Raw genomic sequence first — 16,522 nt, 5'->3', positions numbered from 1 at the left:
CTGCTTCCATTTGAGTTGAAACAGAACTTTACTAAAAAGAACATCTTGTTTCACTCAACATTCTTTTACTTTCTCACACAATGCATATGACAATGACTTATTGTGTTGTATATTCATAAAATTTGTTAACCACTATTTTGTTAATTTATTAAAGACACTAATGCGAACAACGTCCACATCATCCAATACATTCGCACCACAAGTGAGTTTCTGTTCGTATAACTATTGTCACTTTTATTTTTCTTTGTACGATTCTATTAATACCACCGCTCTATGAAATCTGGGATGGAACTCCTATCTTTGATTGTTTCTCAGTTAATCAGAACAACTTGATGTTTATGTCATTCAGTTTTCAACCCAGATTTAAATGTATGGGAAAGGGGTAAAAATCAGTACTTCATGAAGGTTTTTGATTTTTGTGTAAGGTAGGAACCACCGAATGCAATGCTTTCTAGGAAGTTTTAATTGTTTCCTTTGAATTTCCCTGTGTTTTGAGATCGGGAATGGGAGCCAAAGCGGAAAGCAACTAAAATTTTGAAAATGGACATGCATCGATGCATTACTAAGCTATTTCTGACTCAGCATGAAAGATTCCTAAATCATAGAATGAAAATAATTGGATGCAAAATTGCAAATGATCAAATTGAAATTGTGAGTTTTCTATTTGTTTAAGCCTCATGCTCACAAGTTTTCTGTGCGAACCTTCACCACGCCAACTAAGTGCAACCAGTGCACCTCCCTTATGATTGGATTGGTACGTCAGGGGGCCATATGTGAAGGTAAGGTGCTTGGTTGGTTGCTTATTCACCACTTCTGACACCATTGGCCAAATTCACTCATTCAGTATGTACTGCATTGTTCTACTTATTCACCTAACTTCTTTGATGTTTTTTGACGCATCCACTTATTAACCCCACTTCTACTAAAGTTATTTGATGGGTCTACTTATTCACCCCTACTTCTACTGATGTTGTTGTATAGATCTACTTATTCACCCCCACTTCTTTTGATGCTTTACCCCTTACAAAATGTTTACCCTTTACCCTTATTTATTAAATTCACCTATTTGTTATTAGACGGATCTACTTATTTACCTAACCTCACCTAATGTTATTGGATGGATCTGGGATCTACTTGATTTGTTATTTCCAACTTCCCATGGTGTGACTGGATGGATGTACTAATTCTAGAATGTTCCTCTACAGTGTGTGGATTTTCCTGCCATACGACTTGTACCGATGTAGCACCTGCAGTTTGTCCAATACCTCCAAGTCATGGTAGGTCAAATCATTTTTTTTTCATTTCCAGAGAATTTGTTTCTCTAAAATAATTTTATTTGAAATTCAATTAGATGCAAAATATGACCACATTTTTGGAATAAAGACCGTCTTACATTTTGTTTCCAACTTATTTTATTCAATTGCTTGGTTTCTTTCTTGTTAAACTCCCAAATTTGACTTGCAGCCAGTCGCCGGCCGCTTGGCATCGACCCAGAGAAGGGTATTGGCACTGCGTATGAAGGATTTGTCAAGGTAAAAGCTACCATAATGCTGTCAGGTGCCATGTGGTCTTATTTGGAGCATTTATAATGCTGAAATGCTGTGCTGATGGCATTATGTTGATGTATTTTGCTGTTTGGTGCTTTGAGCATTATGCTAATGTTATTTCCTTGGTGTTTAGATTCCTAAGCCTGGGGGGATAAAGAAAGGCTGGATGCGTCAGTTTGCAGTTGTGTGTGACTTCAAAGTTTTCCTGTTTGATGTGACTGGTGATAAACCACCGCAGATCTCACAGTCTGCAACACAAGTCATAGACATGAGGTTTGTTCATACTTGAGCTTCAAAAGATATACGCTAAATAAGGAATCAATACAAGTTGCCCACAAAATTAAAAAAATACCTTGGTAAAAGATAATATGATTCTATTATTTTGAATTTGTTAATCATTTCATTTGCTTGTACCTTAGAGACGACGAGTTTGCAGTTAGTAGTGTTCTGGCTTCTGATGTCATTCACGCCAACAAGCGCGAGCTACCTTGCATATTCCGGGTAAAAATTAAGCTTTTTCGGCCGTCTGTTGATCTCTTTTGTGCTCATATGGTGTCATCTTTCTGATAACAATTTTTGTCCATGTTTAGGTCGTAGCGTCCCAGATGACCCCCCCTGGGGAGCCCCTGACCCAGCTTTTCCTAACTGACAAGGAGAACGATCGTGTCAAGTGGGTCAATGCGCTCCAGGAACTCCACAAGTTGCTCAAAAAGAACTCTCAGATTTTACAAGCGGTAAGACTGTCTTTGGTGTATCAACGGTCCCCCATACAAGAGCAAGAGCTTCTGTATCTTTGGGGCAACTGGCTTAGGTTTACCCATACAAGAGACGAGAGCTTTTGTATCTATGGGGCAATTGGCTTAGGTTTCCCCATACAAGAGACGAGAGCTTCTGTATCTTTGGGGCAACTGGCTTAGGTTTCCCTATACAAGAGACGAGAGCTTCTGTATCTATGGGGCAACTGGCTTAGGTTTCCCCATACAAGAGACGAGAGCTTCTGTATCTTTTGGGCAACTGGCTTAGGTTTCCCCATACAAGAGACGAGAGCTTCTGTATCTTTTGGGCAATTGGCTTAGGTTTCCCTATACAGGTGACAAGAGCTTCTGTATCTTTTGGGCAACTGGCTTAGGTTTCCCCATACAAGAGACGTGAGCTTCTGTATCTATGGGTCAACAGGCTAGGGCTTAGCGGTGTTGCTATAATTATAACTTGGTCATATTCTAGCTGCCGAAATATCTGTAGTATTTTTTTTTTTTGCGCATTGTGAAAAGCACGAAAAATAGAGCTGGCACAGGCTTAGAGTATCTAGCAACTGTCTCCCATTTAATTCCTCGACCTGTCTTTACAAAATACTCCAGAACCACTTATTGTTTCATTTTGTTTCTATAAAGCAAATCTTCCAAGCTAAGGAAGTATGTGACCCTTCTCTTCCGCATTTGAAACAAACTCTATGCGCCACGATTATTGGTGAGTTATCCGTAATAGTTAGTGTCTATTCTTATTTACTGTTTTGCTTGTGTTTTCTCTTTTTTGGATGTTTACAAGTTGGTAATTAAGAAAATATAAATAGATTCTTGTAAAAGAGTCGGCCCAACACATATTTTGGAAAGTGATGAAATCGAAGATAAAGAAATCGAAGATCAAGAAATCGAAGATAAACTGTAGTTGCAGTAGGGTCGAGAGGTGCTTGATTGATCCCTTCCTGTCAATGATGGAAGTGCCTTTAAGAGGTGATCGGGTAGCTTCACTGACTTGTTGTTCTATTCTAGATACTGATCGTGTGGTGTTGGGGACAGAGGATGGCTTGTTCTGTCTTGAGCTCATGAAAGAAAGTAAGTCTGGTCTCCTGATTCAAGTATAACGCATCCAGGGGATATATGGATGGCTTGTTCCGCTTTGAGCTCATGAAAGAAATAAAGTCTACTCTTGATACAGGCATTCAGGGGGTACTTGGCTACAAACATGATAGGGGTCTTACCTTGAAAAATACCGGCTCCTCAATTCTATACACTTCAAATAAGTTGCAGATTCTTTTGAATCTTTGTAAACAAAAATTCATTATTTTTCTACTCTGTGACGTTAATCCCTGTCATACTTTCGCATCCTCCTTTCCCTTCCCTCAGAAATGCATATGTCCTTAACATTTTCACATTGAGCTGGAAGACGTTTTCAAGTGGATGGCTCAGTTACATGTCGTGAATGTCTTTGTATTGATGTTTTTTTTATTATTTTTTCAGGCGTTGCACGAATCGGTGACAGTAAAAAGGCATACCAAGTAGAGATGGTTCCCGATGACCAGCTTATTGTCATCATATCAGGTAAGAGAGGCTAGGTGATGGAAGATGTAGTGATTGACACGGAAGAACGTAATGCTAACGAAGAGACTAGAGGTCTTTTAGTATATCGGTTCTTCCGCTGATTCTTTTGTGTCTTCAGGGAAGAACCGGCACATCCGACTGTACCCGCTGTCAGCATTGGATGGCCACGAGACGGAGCCCATCAAGATTAACGACACCAAAGGTGCTAACCTCCTCTTAACAATGCAAACAGAAGTGAACTCGGTGCCATGCCAAGACTTGCCATGCACTCTGAAAACCCGCCCCAAGACAATACGTATTCAGCGAATCTCTTTGCACACTATGTGCCGTTTAATCTAAGACTTATAAGGTTAGGTGCTCAAATTCCTGAAGCCGACCGATTTTTTTTATCTAACTTGTGATAATTATCATGCTCATAGACTCTGGCTGCCCTTTTGGATTACACTTACAGCTGACCTAGCTGAATTGACCCCCTCCCCCCTCTTCCTTAATATAATAATGTTAATGTTTAAACTCCCATACGAGGATGCGGGTCTTTCTTTTTTCAACCGCGAACAATCACGTCGGTAGAGACCTTTGGCAGCGCGTTCAAAGATCGCTAGGCACTCAAGCATGCTCACCCTCTATGCAGGCCTCAAATAATCAGCCGGTTTTTTCTACAGGCTGTATAATGTTCGCGACCGGGAGTATCCACTCCAACACGTCCAGCTGCCTGTGCGTCGCCGTAAAGAGGCATATATTCGTTTACGAGCTGAACCGGACTAAATACAGACATCTTAAGTTAAAGGTATAGTGGAAGCTTATTGGCCTTATGGCTAAATAGAGCCCAAGGCAGGGGGGGGAGATAGAGAAATTGTAATTTGATATTATTACCTGTGCCTCCCCCTTTCAAGCATCAATCTTATCCTATGCTTCCCCATTGCTCCAATCTGAATAATGATTTGCTCAATGCAACTGAGCTCTCCAAAAAGTGTTTCAAAATTACGACAGCATGGAAATTCCAAGACAAATCATGACAATGTTTGATCATGCCTTCTAGACAAAATACAGTTTTAACTTGCGTCGACGTGAAGACTTATCGATATAACTTTAGCCGTGTCATGGACAAGCTGGAAGCGTTGTACTTTAAGTCTGCCAAGCATGTATTTGTCAACAGTTGAGTTGACAACCCCCCCCCCCCCACACACACACACACACACATACATGTACAGAGAACGCGACACATGAATCTTGATGACGGTGTAACCGCACTGAATCATGTCTTCTGTTGTTTCAGGATATCCCTCTGAACTTCAATTTGCAATGGCTGGGTGTGTCGTTTGGTAAACTTATTGTCGGATACTTGTCCGGGTTCACCGTCTTTAACTTGGAAAGCGATGCCCAACCTCAGAGTAAGTCACGATTAATACTTATGCCGCGTTCATACTAAGAGGTCAACCATGTTTACTCTGAAATGTATCAAATCTAAACATGTGCACACATTGAGGAATATACGCCACGTCATAAACATTGGATTAGATCATATGCTTGACGATTGACAAACGAATACTCTTAACGTTTTATCAAAATAAAACACGTGATGGTGATGGTGTAAAGGTTAACGATTCCTGAACCCATAGTGATAACTGAAATGACCACCCATCTGATTTTACGCTATCCCAAGTATCGTACCGTGGCGCTCCCCAGCTCGAGGAAATACTGCGTCTATTGTTGCTAAGGCTGGTTTTCAAATAAACGGTACGATCAGGGCCGTTGAACTGGAGAGGAATGATTATTTTTTACTAAAGGTTGGTTCTCACTTGGACGTAAGCGCAAGCGGAACGCACTTAGCTTACCGATTCTCACTAGAACATGAGCGCAAGAGAACGCAACTGCGTGATTTTCTTGCGCTTGCGCCTATGTTTGACCGATTCACACTTGTGTTGCGCTTCCGTTTGCGCTTACGTCCTAGTGAGAACCAACCTTAACTCAGAACAAGAGATTTTTCCTCGGTGCATCAGCCCTGGTCGCACCGATTACACGAAAACCAACTTTCCCCTCCCTCCCCCTGACTGTGTCGTTACCTTGCCATCGGTCGTAGTTATTCGTCTCGTGTGAATACTACCTTTGATATTCGCCAATCTAGACAAACATGTTTAGATAACGAAGATTTTATTTTATCTTGTTTAGAGCTTGTGAGCGCAGATGACCCCAACCTGAATTTTATCACGAATAACCCTGTGGAAGCGCTTCTAGCTGTGGAGATTGAGCCCAACGAAGAGTATCTTCTCTGCTTCAGTCGTAAGTCGATGAGCCTGGGGTTTTGGGGCGAGTACTTCACGTATTGTATTTAGAATTTTTTTCACCCACAGCGAGCAGTAGTGGTTAATGGTTGCACTACTTGTTAGCGGAATCTCTTTTTAGATCACTTTTAGATCCGAATAGCGGCCCCCATACGGTAGTATTTATCGTTTAACTCTTATTGCAGTGCTTGGTGTGTTCGTTGATCAGACTGGCTTCAAGTCCCGGCGGTACGAACTCATGTGGCCCTCTCCTCCTCATCACGTCGGTACGTAAAACCGTCCTACAAATTCAGTGAGGCTTATAGGATGGATAAGCTGTAACTATTCATCCCCCTTCTCCTTTACCTCCCCACCCTCTATGACCTTCGACTGCTAGACTATTAGGGATGAGTCACTTGTGTCCTGTATTCATGTGGTAGCAATTCACAAAATTAATTAATTTTCCTCTTGGATTTGTCCTGTGTTATTCATGTGGTTGACATTCACATAATTAATTGCTTTTCATCTTTGATGAGTCCTGTATTTATGTGGTAGCCATTCACATAATTCCTTGCTTTTCCTCTGGGATTAGTCCTGTGTTATTCATGCGGTAGCCATTCACATAATTCCTTGCTTTCCCACTGGGAACTAGCCATTCACATAATTCCTTGCTTTACATTTTCTCCCTTCAGCGTATTCGCACCCTCACGTCATCTCCTTTAGCGAGAGAGCCATCGATGTGTTTGACTCCCGGTCAGCAGAGTGGCTGCAAACTATCCCCATAAAAAGGGTACGTCTTGTCTTGTATAAAAAGGTAGTCGATGTATCATCGGCTTCTGAAGACTAATAGATCTTATTTTTGCGTGCTAATAGACGCACAATTGACGTCATAGCGTGTCGCGAATAAGACAGTACCCAACTCATGACATGTGACGTCATCTGTGTGCATGATCAAATAAGATCTTTTTCTTTTATAACAATAATTAATTTAAATGAACAACATTGTGCTTGATAAACACACTTTTGACTAAAGGACTTTAATATTTATCATATATTTTTAGTGTCACTCGCTGATTTCGGATGGCTCACTTAGTCTATGCACTGCCTCGGAACAGTTCAACCTCGTTTATCTGAAGAATAAATTATATGCTGGTGAGTAAGTGCTCTGGCTTTCTCAATTTTTTTTCTGCGGCTGTCTTGTCTCACGTCCTATACCCTTTCAGAGGAGGAACTTATCATCCCTGATCCGACAAAAGGCAAGAAGGCTCTTGCTGCCATGCTCCGACTCAAGAACAAACGAAGGTAATGAAACACTAGTCTCCTACAAGCAGTCTGCGTAGCAGACTATGAAGCACCTTAAGTTTTCTCTGGTTAGTCAGGAGAGCACTGAATCATTTTGTTTTCGGAATTGTATCATTGTGTATCGGAGCTTTTCTTCGCTTTGATACCCCACTGAAAGTTCCTCTCCAGCTATATTTCTTTGGCGCAAACTTTTGTTCCCAGCTCTACTGTTGCCATGTCCTTGTCTCCTGAATGCAAGCGTTAGACAGTGCTTTATAATAATAATAATAAAAAAAAGCCATCTCGGATTAAGCAAGTGGTAGAGGGAGGTTGGGGAAGATCGGGAATTACTTGTAAGCTAGCTTCTCTTTGACTGGTCATATTTTATCTAAAGTACTGTTTAACCCCCTTTGCAGCATGTCCCAGAGATTCTCTTGGAAGACGAAGGAGGCTGGTCTGCAAGATTTGGATCCCGACACCAAGTCGAAACTAATCTCAGCACCAACCAACTTCAACCACATAACCCACATGGGGCCCGGCGATGGTCTACAGATATTACGCGATCTTCCAGTGGTAAGTTGTTTTACTATTATTGGGTACACATTCAAACACATCACATACATGGGACCCGGCGATGGTCTGCAGATATTACGCGGTCTTCTAGTGGTAAGCTGTTTTACTATTGTTGGGTAAACATTCAAACACATCACATACATGGGACCCGGCGATGGTCGAGTTCTCGTAAAGAGTGATGAATAAGGTTTATCTTTTCGACTCTGCCAAGTTTTCGTATTTATCAAGGTTCGGCCTTAGAGAAGACCTCATTTAGGCGAGATTTTGGTACTCTTATACCAGTGTTTGGTGAACCTTCCTATTTTGGGTACACATTCAAACACCTCACCCGTATGAGGCCCGGTGAGTGGTGAGCTGTAAGACCTCCATGTGATTATTATCAAGTTCCTGTGGGAATGACGCTACATTGAGATTTTCGCGATTTGTTGCAGGGTGTACAACGCGAGGAAGAGCAAATGGCAGGTTAGTACTCGTACTTGTGTGGCTTGATGCAGTGTTCTGATTGATAGTTAGCATTGAGTGATTATACTTCATGTGTCTCCGTCGGTCTGGTCGCGATGTGTTGATGCCCTATCGATGTTGCATGGTATTTTTAGCATTGTAAAGTGTTCTATTTTATGTTGTTATGCCGTTGTTTAGCGTCACTTATTTGTTATATGGATGTGATGTGTAGGGAGACATTGCATCTTTGCCGGCTCCAAGCATATTGTTTTATGCCACTCATCTACCTACACTATCATTGTATAGGCGGGTAGCGCTTTCATTCCTGTGTCACGGGGGGTTTATGACAACGTAGAAATAAAGCAACCATCTAATCTACGGTGTTCTATCTTGTCGTATCTACGTTGTAATAAACCCCCTGTGACAATCAGGTGGAGAACCCGGGTAGCGCTTCATCCCTGTGTCACAGGGTGTTTGTGACAATGAGAAATAAAGCAACCATCAAATCTACGGTGTCCTATATTGTCCTATCTACGTTGTCATAAACCCCCTGTGACAATCTGGTGGAGAACCCGGGTAAAAGTTTATATGAGAAAAGAGCACCTGGTTTCCCAAGACTAATTAGAATCATACATTCATCAGGTGTTGGAAATGTTTCGCGGTAATTGTTTTGTGTGGAAACCTTCTGTATTCTTGGAAGTACGTGTCCCTAACTCTAGTCGCGTGACGGGAGTTGCGTGACACCTGCCCAAATCTAGTTGATTGTGTTCACTCATTTGCTTGTGTCCTATCGTTCTATAGGCGGTCAGCGGGCTCCTCCTCGCTCCAAGCGAGCGGTCACAGGAAACCCCGCCATGATGAACAGGCCGAACCTCGTAGGAAGAGGCCGACCCCAGAGGCCCCAAAGTCATGCGCCCTCCATGTACAACGGCAAGTCTATTTCTACCACGGGCGTGGACAGGTAAGACGATTTGTTAGTCACAGAACAATCGACGCACTAGTCCCCAGTTATCAGTAATAAGTATAAGAGTACTTCCAATGCAGGGATCAGTGTTGTATCATCAGTTAGGGTTTTGCTGCCAAGGTTAATGTAGTGGAATTAATTTTTTACATCCTCATCTTAGAAGAATGAGAACTAATAACACCCAGTTTACGTTATATAAACTAGGAAACCGTCAAACACAAATTTCCCGCATTTTGAATTTCACGATGTCGTCTCACGCTATATGGTGTTGGTGAATCCAGTCCTCAGTGTGCATTTCTTTGTCGCACAGTGCTACGGACTCACCTCCTTCTATTCGCCCGAGGTCATCATCGCAGACTCAGTCCCGGTCAGCGGATGATCTGAGTGACGCCAAACGGCACACGGTGAATGGTGCGAGTCGATTGTCCGCGGACCTTGACAGTTATCCACAGGTATTGCATCGGATAATTTGGCTTGGATATCTTGCGCTTTTGAAACACTAAATAACGTTTATATCATCCTGAAAACTGGAGGGTACCCCGATTGATCCAAGGGAGCACGAAAGAATGTATTCCTATTTAACGCGTGATTGATATTATTACGGAAATAAACGCGTCATGTGTGTTTGTTTTGTAAGGGGAGATATCAGTTGCGCTGTTGGGGGTGTAGGGCTCGGATTATGAAGTGGATTATGTTTGTAAACAGGGTCTTTGTTCGTATAATGCCCGAATCCTTTCCGAGGATAGAGAGTTACAGTAGAAGTGACTTTTTTTCTATTTTTATCGCCTCTCCGGGGCTCGCGATGCACTTCGTGCATCTTTCGATACTACGCGTATCCGATATCTTCGCGGACGGTCGGTAACCGATGAAACGAACAAAGATCCTGTTGACAAACATAATCTACTTCATAATGCGAGCCCTACACCCCCAACAGCGCAATTGATGACTCCCCTTCAAACGCGCGTTAAATAGGAACACATTCTGTCGTGCTCCCTTGATGTATCTACGCGATTTGTCCTCTTCTTTTCTGCAAGCGTGATTTTCAAATGCTGAATTTAAAACGAAATCGGAGCAAATAAGATAAACTTTAACATAATGCTTATAAACAATGACTAACTTTAAAGCTGACTTTTAAAACATCATACAAATAAACTGATCCATTGTTCGAGGACATTCTATACATACCATACGATACTCGAAATTTTCGATTTACTGTTGGTTGTCTGGCTGAGCTTTTTCTTCATTTGCTTCTTGTTGCTAGAACTGCTATTTCTTCTTGTTTCTAGGTGTCACGTAACTAGGTATGCTTATTGGACATCACGTTGCTAGGGTTTCTGTTTTCCTTTTGTGGCTGGATGTGTCTCTGAAATGGACGTGTTTTCTTGGTCTTCCTGCGTGTTGTTAGGTGTGTTACGTTACTAAACTTGTTTCTTCGTCTTGATCTTACTAAGGTTGCTTTTTTCGGTTGTTGCTAGGTTTTCTTGGTCTCACGTTGTTAGGGCTATGTGTTGCTAAGTGTGTCCCGTAACTGGATGTGTTTTCTAGGTCGTGAAGTTTCTTAGGTTTTATTGTTACCTAAAGCTAAGTGCTACTTTAACCATGAAAATAGCACAGTTGGATAGATGACTTCGGCTCTGTTTTGTGTGCCTCGCTGTCTTATCTTTTGCCCACATTCTTTTCCTGGTGGATTATTATTTTATCAGATAGGACACTACCTGGACTATTGCGCCTCGCAACGCTGGGTGCGTGTTTTATTGAGAAGAAAGAGGATCGGCGATTTTAGTCTCTTTGGCTTTGTGTTTCCGTTTTGTTGACTGCATGCTGGGAGGCAGTGTTTTATTTGCTGTTGTTTGTTCTTAGCAGCGCTTGCGACACCAGGATATGTTACCACATACGCCTGATGACGAACAGAAGCAATTGGAGCTAGCCATCGAGCTCAGCAAGCGTCAAGCGGCTATAGACAAGGCATACTCCAGGGTGCGCCTCAATACACACACACTAACACCCCACGTATATGCGCCTCGCAAGCCCGCCTGTTAATGGCATGAACACGCCTTTATTTTACGAGCACTTTAGATGTGACGCATGTCTGATGCACTTTTCACAAGTAAAGTTAAACCACTAAACGTAAGCTTGCTGCGTTGCGTGTTAAGGCCACGTCAGTTAGCACCTGGACAGCGGTCAAACTGTAAAGGATGCCCAACTGTAAAGGATTAAATTCTTGACAAAATCTACATGCACAGGAAAGAGCGTGTTACCGCCGTACTCAGAACTACACGGCAACCCCATTTAAAAAACCGTTAAATGGAAATAGGGAATTTGTTTGAATCGTTTTTGACGCCTGGTGCTTATGGCGCTCTCCTAAAGTTTAGTTGTCTAACAGCCGTCGCGTGACGTCTAAGTGGCATCAATGCCAAGTCCTACCTTTTACCCAAATGCCATTAAAAATATGCCAAATCTTATGGGACAATTCAATCTTAATTCAAACTGTGAGGTGAGCTTCTTGGGTTAAGACTACTAACGGATAGCAGACAACTCCATTTTGTTACTTCCCGCAGTGTTGTTAATGGCGTCAGAGAATTCGTAATTTCCATTTGGCATTTTGAAAAAGTGTTTTGGAGTTGCGCGTTGTTTTGAATACGGTGGTATTTGGTTTTGGTAATTGTGCGGGGAAAGCTCTATATTCAAGGGTTGTAGTTCTGGTGGTGAACCGTTGCTATGTAATTACTGAGGCTCTATGCGTTATTATTTTGTCTTCTAGGACTCCCTTAATCTCCCGGAGTCGCCCAGACATTCATCAGGTTTGTCCAATTGTTCTATTTACTTTGATCATCCTCATTTAGTTATTGTTTGACGAGAATGTTGTACTGATGGGAAGTGTTGTTGTAGCGTCTGGATCCAGCTCAGGGCTTAGCGCCTCACCCACCCCTAGTCAGGAGGAAACGACAACGGTGACGTCACCCGATTGGTAAGCAGTGTTTTCGCGCTATTGCATCCAAGTTGCTGACATGGTACTTAACTTGATAAAACCGTTAAAAAAGAAGTAATGGTATTGATATTCTAAACTTATTAAACTCGGACTAAAAAAAGCGTTGAAGCTAACTAAATTTCTAAGCCATAAACTTGAATTATTTTCTCAACAGATAAAAAGAACAAAAGGTTTTCTAATCTTCCTTTATTAAAGAATTGCCTATGAATTATGGGGTGCTATGTGAGCTACACCACATGGGAAGTGGATAAACATTCTGTGAATAGAGTGAAGAGAAGCTGCTAAATACAGATCTAGTTAGAGTGCATCAGCACTCTAGAAGATATACTTTTTAATAGCCTTAACAAGCCTATGAATTGTTTAAATAGTAGACTAATATGAGATTGATAAGATAAAATGTTTTAAATGTAATTTAATCTGTGTTATTGAGCTAGTAACATCTGGCTGGACTGCCAGTGTAGACCAGCTTATTTTATTTTTACTCGTTAAATAAATGCCATTGTGTAATAAGGACACCTTCCACCATGTCAGCTACGCCCGCTTATTAATAAAGAAGGCTTTTGTTTTATTTGTGTTTTTGTTTCATTCATTTATTATATATTTTCATTTATTATTTTTATATTGATCACGCCATCTTCTGCTTGCCCCGACACTACAAGTTCTGTTTCCTCTATCTTGCTTAATATCTCTTTTCGTCACCTCCTGTTATTCCCATCACTTGGTGCATTTTCATTGTCACTCATTGTGATTTATGCAAACGAGCTATTGTGTATTATCGGTTTAAAGATCACCCTTCTATGCTGTACTTTAAAATTTCCTTTCCACACATACTCACGATGTCTTGTGTCTGTAGTCGTAATCCGCCTGTGATCCTTTCACGACAACTACCAGGATTACAGTACTAAACTTCTTATCGATTATCGGACGATTTTCCATGCTCGATCTTTCCTTGGTGCTAAGCACTTTGTTTTATTTCTACGTGTCTTCAATTCTGCCCACTGCCACTCTATGGGATATTCTTGTACCTGTCTGGACTTTGATACTCCTGTTCTTCACGATTCATTTCTACAAATGACACGGTATTTATGTTTGTTCGTTGCACTGATGTTAGAGTAGCAAACTTTCAGCAAGCTGTGTTTCATGAATTGTGACATGTGGTCGCATGTTGGTAAGCAAGCTGTGTGCATGAATTGTAGACATGTGGTTGTATGTTGGTGTAGCAAGATGTGTGCATGAATTGTGGACGTGATCGCATGTTGGTGTAGTAAGCTGTGTGCATGAATTGTAGACATCTGATCGCATGTTGGTGTAGCAAGCTGTGTGCATGAATTGTGGACGTGATCGCATGTTGGTGTAGTAAGCTGTGTTGCATGAAGCGTATGCACGGAGCGCATTTAAAAACACCGGGTAGAGCGTGTGATAGGGAGATCTAAGGCATACTTTAAACTTTTTTAATCCTAATCAACCACTACTGGTAATAAAACATTTAAGTGCTAACTAATCTTATAAGGAAACTGTTTAACCTAACCTAATGTTATGGTGAATGCTCGAATTTTTAAAATCCTCCCTTCTCGATGAGTCTCTTGGAAATTATGATTACACCCGTCGTCCTTTCTTTCCATAATTCACAGCACAATATCAGTGACCAACCCAACTTTCTAGCCTACACCATTGCAGCTGCTCTAGCCCCCTGTGACACCCACTACCATTGTATGTGTATCAGTGCAGCAGACCAATACCAAACGACCCTCTTGATCCATTCGAGCATTTACCATTACTTCTCTCTAAATAGCTCAGAGCTGAATACTAATAGCTAATACAGAGCCTGTGACTTCTATAGATATCGCTAATATCGCGATAAATATAAAAAAACTAGAAATTAAACAAAACTTGTTACCTCCCACAGTGTACGCTTGAGTTTCGATAACACCAAACTATGAGATCCGGTGGCAAATCAGGTAAGGCGAGTGTGTGCTCATAGCTATCAGCCTAGCTGGTCGCGTGGAAAAGTGTTCATAGCTGTCAGCCTAGCTGGTCGTGTAGAAAAGTGTTCATAGCTGTCAGCCTAGCTGGTCGTGGGGAAAAGTGTTCATAGCTATCAGCCTAGCTGGTCGTGTGGAAAAGTGTTCATAGCTATCAGCCTAGCTGGTCGTGTGGAAAGCGTTCATAGCTAGCAGGCTAGCTGGCTGTCTGCATATGTTTTTTTCCTGAGTAGAAGCTCAAAGCTGGTTGTGGAGATTGTGTGTACCTTGGCTAGTAGCCTAGCTGTTCATTTGCAGTGTATTGCCCCCCGTGGTAGCCTAATTTGGCCATGTTTTACTGGAATTCGCCAAAAACTTACGGATTCCGTCAACAATCTAAATAACGGTACTCAAACACTTTTTTTTTGGAAATTGTAATAATTCTAATCAATGGAATTTCCTCCACAGCCGGTGACGCCCATGTCAATTCCTGAGGTCGAATAGACAACTGGAAGAAGTGCAAAGATGAAATATTGAATATTGTGCATAACGTGTAGATTGCCAGACTTGCAGTAACAAGCAAGGAAACGCATCAACGATACCAACTGAAGCACCTGAAATGCCTCAATCCTAATCTTTATTACACTAGCCCATCTCCGGTCTAATGGGTCTGATAAATGCCACCAGGAACTACACATAGTTCCCGGAGAAGCCTTTATTTCCATGCATCACTATAAGTATAAGCTCACCCTCAATCGACGTTGCCGTGTACATGCGCTCACCCGGTTCAAAATGAAATTAGTTTAAATTTTTAGAAGTATAGATAAGTGATTTTAGGAAGAATGTTTATTTTAGTAAGCCAGCTATTCGAGGGCAAATTGTCCCGTATAGCGTGATGAATCACGCTGCTTGCTTATGTAGCAATTGCGCCTCCCCCTATCCCATCTTCATCGGTTATCGGATTTTTAAGGTACTTATTATAATCATCAATTACCTGGTAGTGTGGGAATAAAATAAGATGTATCATAATTATTTTAATCAATCGCAGCGATAGAAGACTCCGTATGCGCTTGCTGGGTCGAGCATCCAGGCAGAGATTGTGAAAAAGGTCAATGGCATTTCGTTTTGGAAATATTCGCAAGTATATTCCCTTGTGATGAAAGTCCCTAAGGAGATGATAGATATCTTTACATTTCCTTTTCTAGACATTAAATGAACAGTTTAATGTGTAGTTAGGTTATTTTTCCTGTAGTGATTATATAACTTTAATTCTTGTTATGAAATGAAAATCTCATCTCAAATGAATTACAGATACGTTTTAGGCTCGTGGTAGATTGTCCATTAGAACTATTTGGTTTGTAAAGAGCCATTTTAGAGTCTGCATTAACGAATCCTTTAGCAGCTCTATTGCGTATACTGCTCGCCCCTCATTCTAAAATCGCCTTCCAGCGCATCATATATGTCAAGGAGCCAAGTTCAGCCAACTTACCACTTCTTTGAACTGGAAGGCGTGTTTAGCCTTATAATATAGCAATTGAAACAATGAGCCTATCGCAAGGGCGATATGTTTGTACAAAGTTGATATATTGTGCTCTAGTACAAAAACACTAGGTAATAAACTCGCATTTTAACAATCTCGTTTATTCTGTGATTAGGAATATCGACCAGGAATATCAAACACTGTCCAGGGGGGCAGGGCCAATAACAGTAATTCCCTTACACTAAGACAAATCGAACATACAGGAATATTAAGAAAGAACATGCTGGCATTTCAACTCGTTTATTTTGTGGTTAGGAATAATTTTGTGCAGAGAAAGTATGAGTATGCAGACGCCTCTAGCCGCTGGCCGGAAATGACTTGATACTTGCTAAGTTACTCGCTCAGATACTAGCTAAGTTAGCCAAATAAACTTACTAGATTAAGAGGCTTACTATGTTAGCCTTTTTTTCTTACGCGATAATTTACATGATTTCGTTTTCATTTCTATCGAGTTGGCCAAACAACAACACGCGACCCGCGTGGGAGTAAAACGAAATAGAAGGAGCAAATCCTCACGCGCAGTGGTGGGGTGATGGTTACGCCTGGTGCTCACAGTGGCATAATGACATAGGCGCGTGCACCCTTATGTTTAAGTGTGTATGGTTCGGCATTTTGACATAAGCCCAACATAACGACATGAACATAAG

The 16,522-nt window shown here is 41.4% G+C and overlaps 1 protein-coding gene across 9 annotated transcripts in view; it reads left to right on the top strand.

Moving 5' to 3' along the window:
• The window catches only part of LOC5504235 (serine/threonine-protein kinase MRCK alpha), a 29,952-nt gene extending 13,983 nt beyond the window's left edge, over nt 1–15,969 (top strand). Inside the window, exons 32-58 of one of the 9 annotated variants that reach the window (XM_048723268.1) lie at nt 155–202; nt 674–779; nt 1,206–1,277; nt 1,465–1,532; nt 1,681–1,820; nt 1,967–2,048; nt 2,138–2,281; nt 2,939–3,014; nt 3,317–3,379; nt 3,785–3,865; nt 3,984–4,067; nt 4,528–4,652; nt 5,142–5,256; nt 6,035–6,145; nt 6,333–6,413; nt 6,819–6,916; nt 7,188–7,278; nt 7,350–7,428; nt 7,824–7,980; nt 8,412–8,442; nt 9,223–9,382; nt 9,696–9,837; nt 11,249–11,362; nt 12,147–12,186; nt 12,275–12,353; nt 14,281–14,332; nt 14,804–15,969. In XM_048723268.1, the coding sequence (XP_048579225.1) occupies nt 155–202; nt 674–779; nt 1,206–1,277; nt 1,465–1,532; nt 1,681–1,820; nt 1,967–2,048; nt 2,138–2,281; nt 2,939–3,014; nt 3,317–3,379; nt 3,785–3,865; nt 3,984–4,067; nt 4,528–4,652; nt 5,142–5,256; nt 6,035–6,145; nt 6,333–6,413; nt 6,819–6,916; nt 7,188–7,278; nt 7,350–7,428; nt 7,824–7,980; nt 8,412–8,442; nt 9,223–9,382; nt 9,696–9,837; nt 11,249–11,362; nt 12,147–12,186; nt 12,275–12,353; nt 14,281–14,314 (2,421 nt within the window). In that variant the 3' untranslated portion in view covers nt 14,315–14,332; nt 14,804–15,969. Of the gene's footprint in view, nt 1–154; nt 203–673; nt 780–1,205; nt 1,278–1,464; nt 1,533–1,680; nt 1,821–1,966; nt 2,049–2,137; nt 2,282–2,938; nt 3,015–3,316; nt 3,380–3,784; nt 3,866–3,983; nt 4,068–4,527; nt 4,653–5,141; nt 5,257–6,034; nt 6,146–6,332; nt 6,414–6,818; nt 6,917–7,187; nt 7,279–7,349; nt 7,429–7,823; nt 7,981–8,411; nt 8,443–9,222; nt 9,383–9,695; nt 9,838–11,245; nt 11,363–12,146; nt 12,187–12,274; nt 12,354–12,528; nt 12,943–14,280; nt 14,333–14,803 lie in introns of those variants that run through there. The other 8 variants (XM_048723267.1, XM_048723272.1, XM_048723273.1 and 5 more) reach the window with 8 other exon arrangements.
• The last annotated feature ends 553 nt before the right edge of the window (nt 15,970–16,522 follow it).

The sequence above is a fragment of the Nematostella vectensis genome, chromosome 2 (genome assembly GCF_932526225.1).
Source record: "Nematostella vectensis chromosome 2, jaNemVect1.1, whole genome shotgun sequence".
In the NCBI taxonomy this organism is placed as follows: Eukaryota; Metazoa; Cnidaria; class Anthozoa; order Actiniaria; family Edwardsiidae; genus Nematostella; species Nematostella vectensis.
This window is presented reverse-complemented; position numbering and strand designations above follow the sequence as displayed.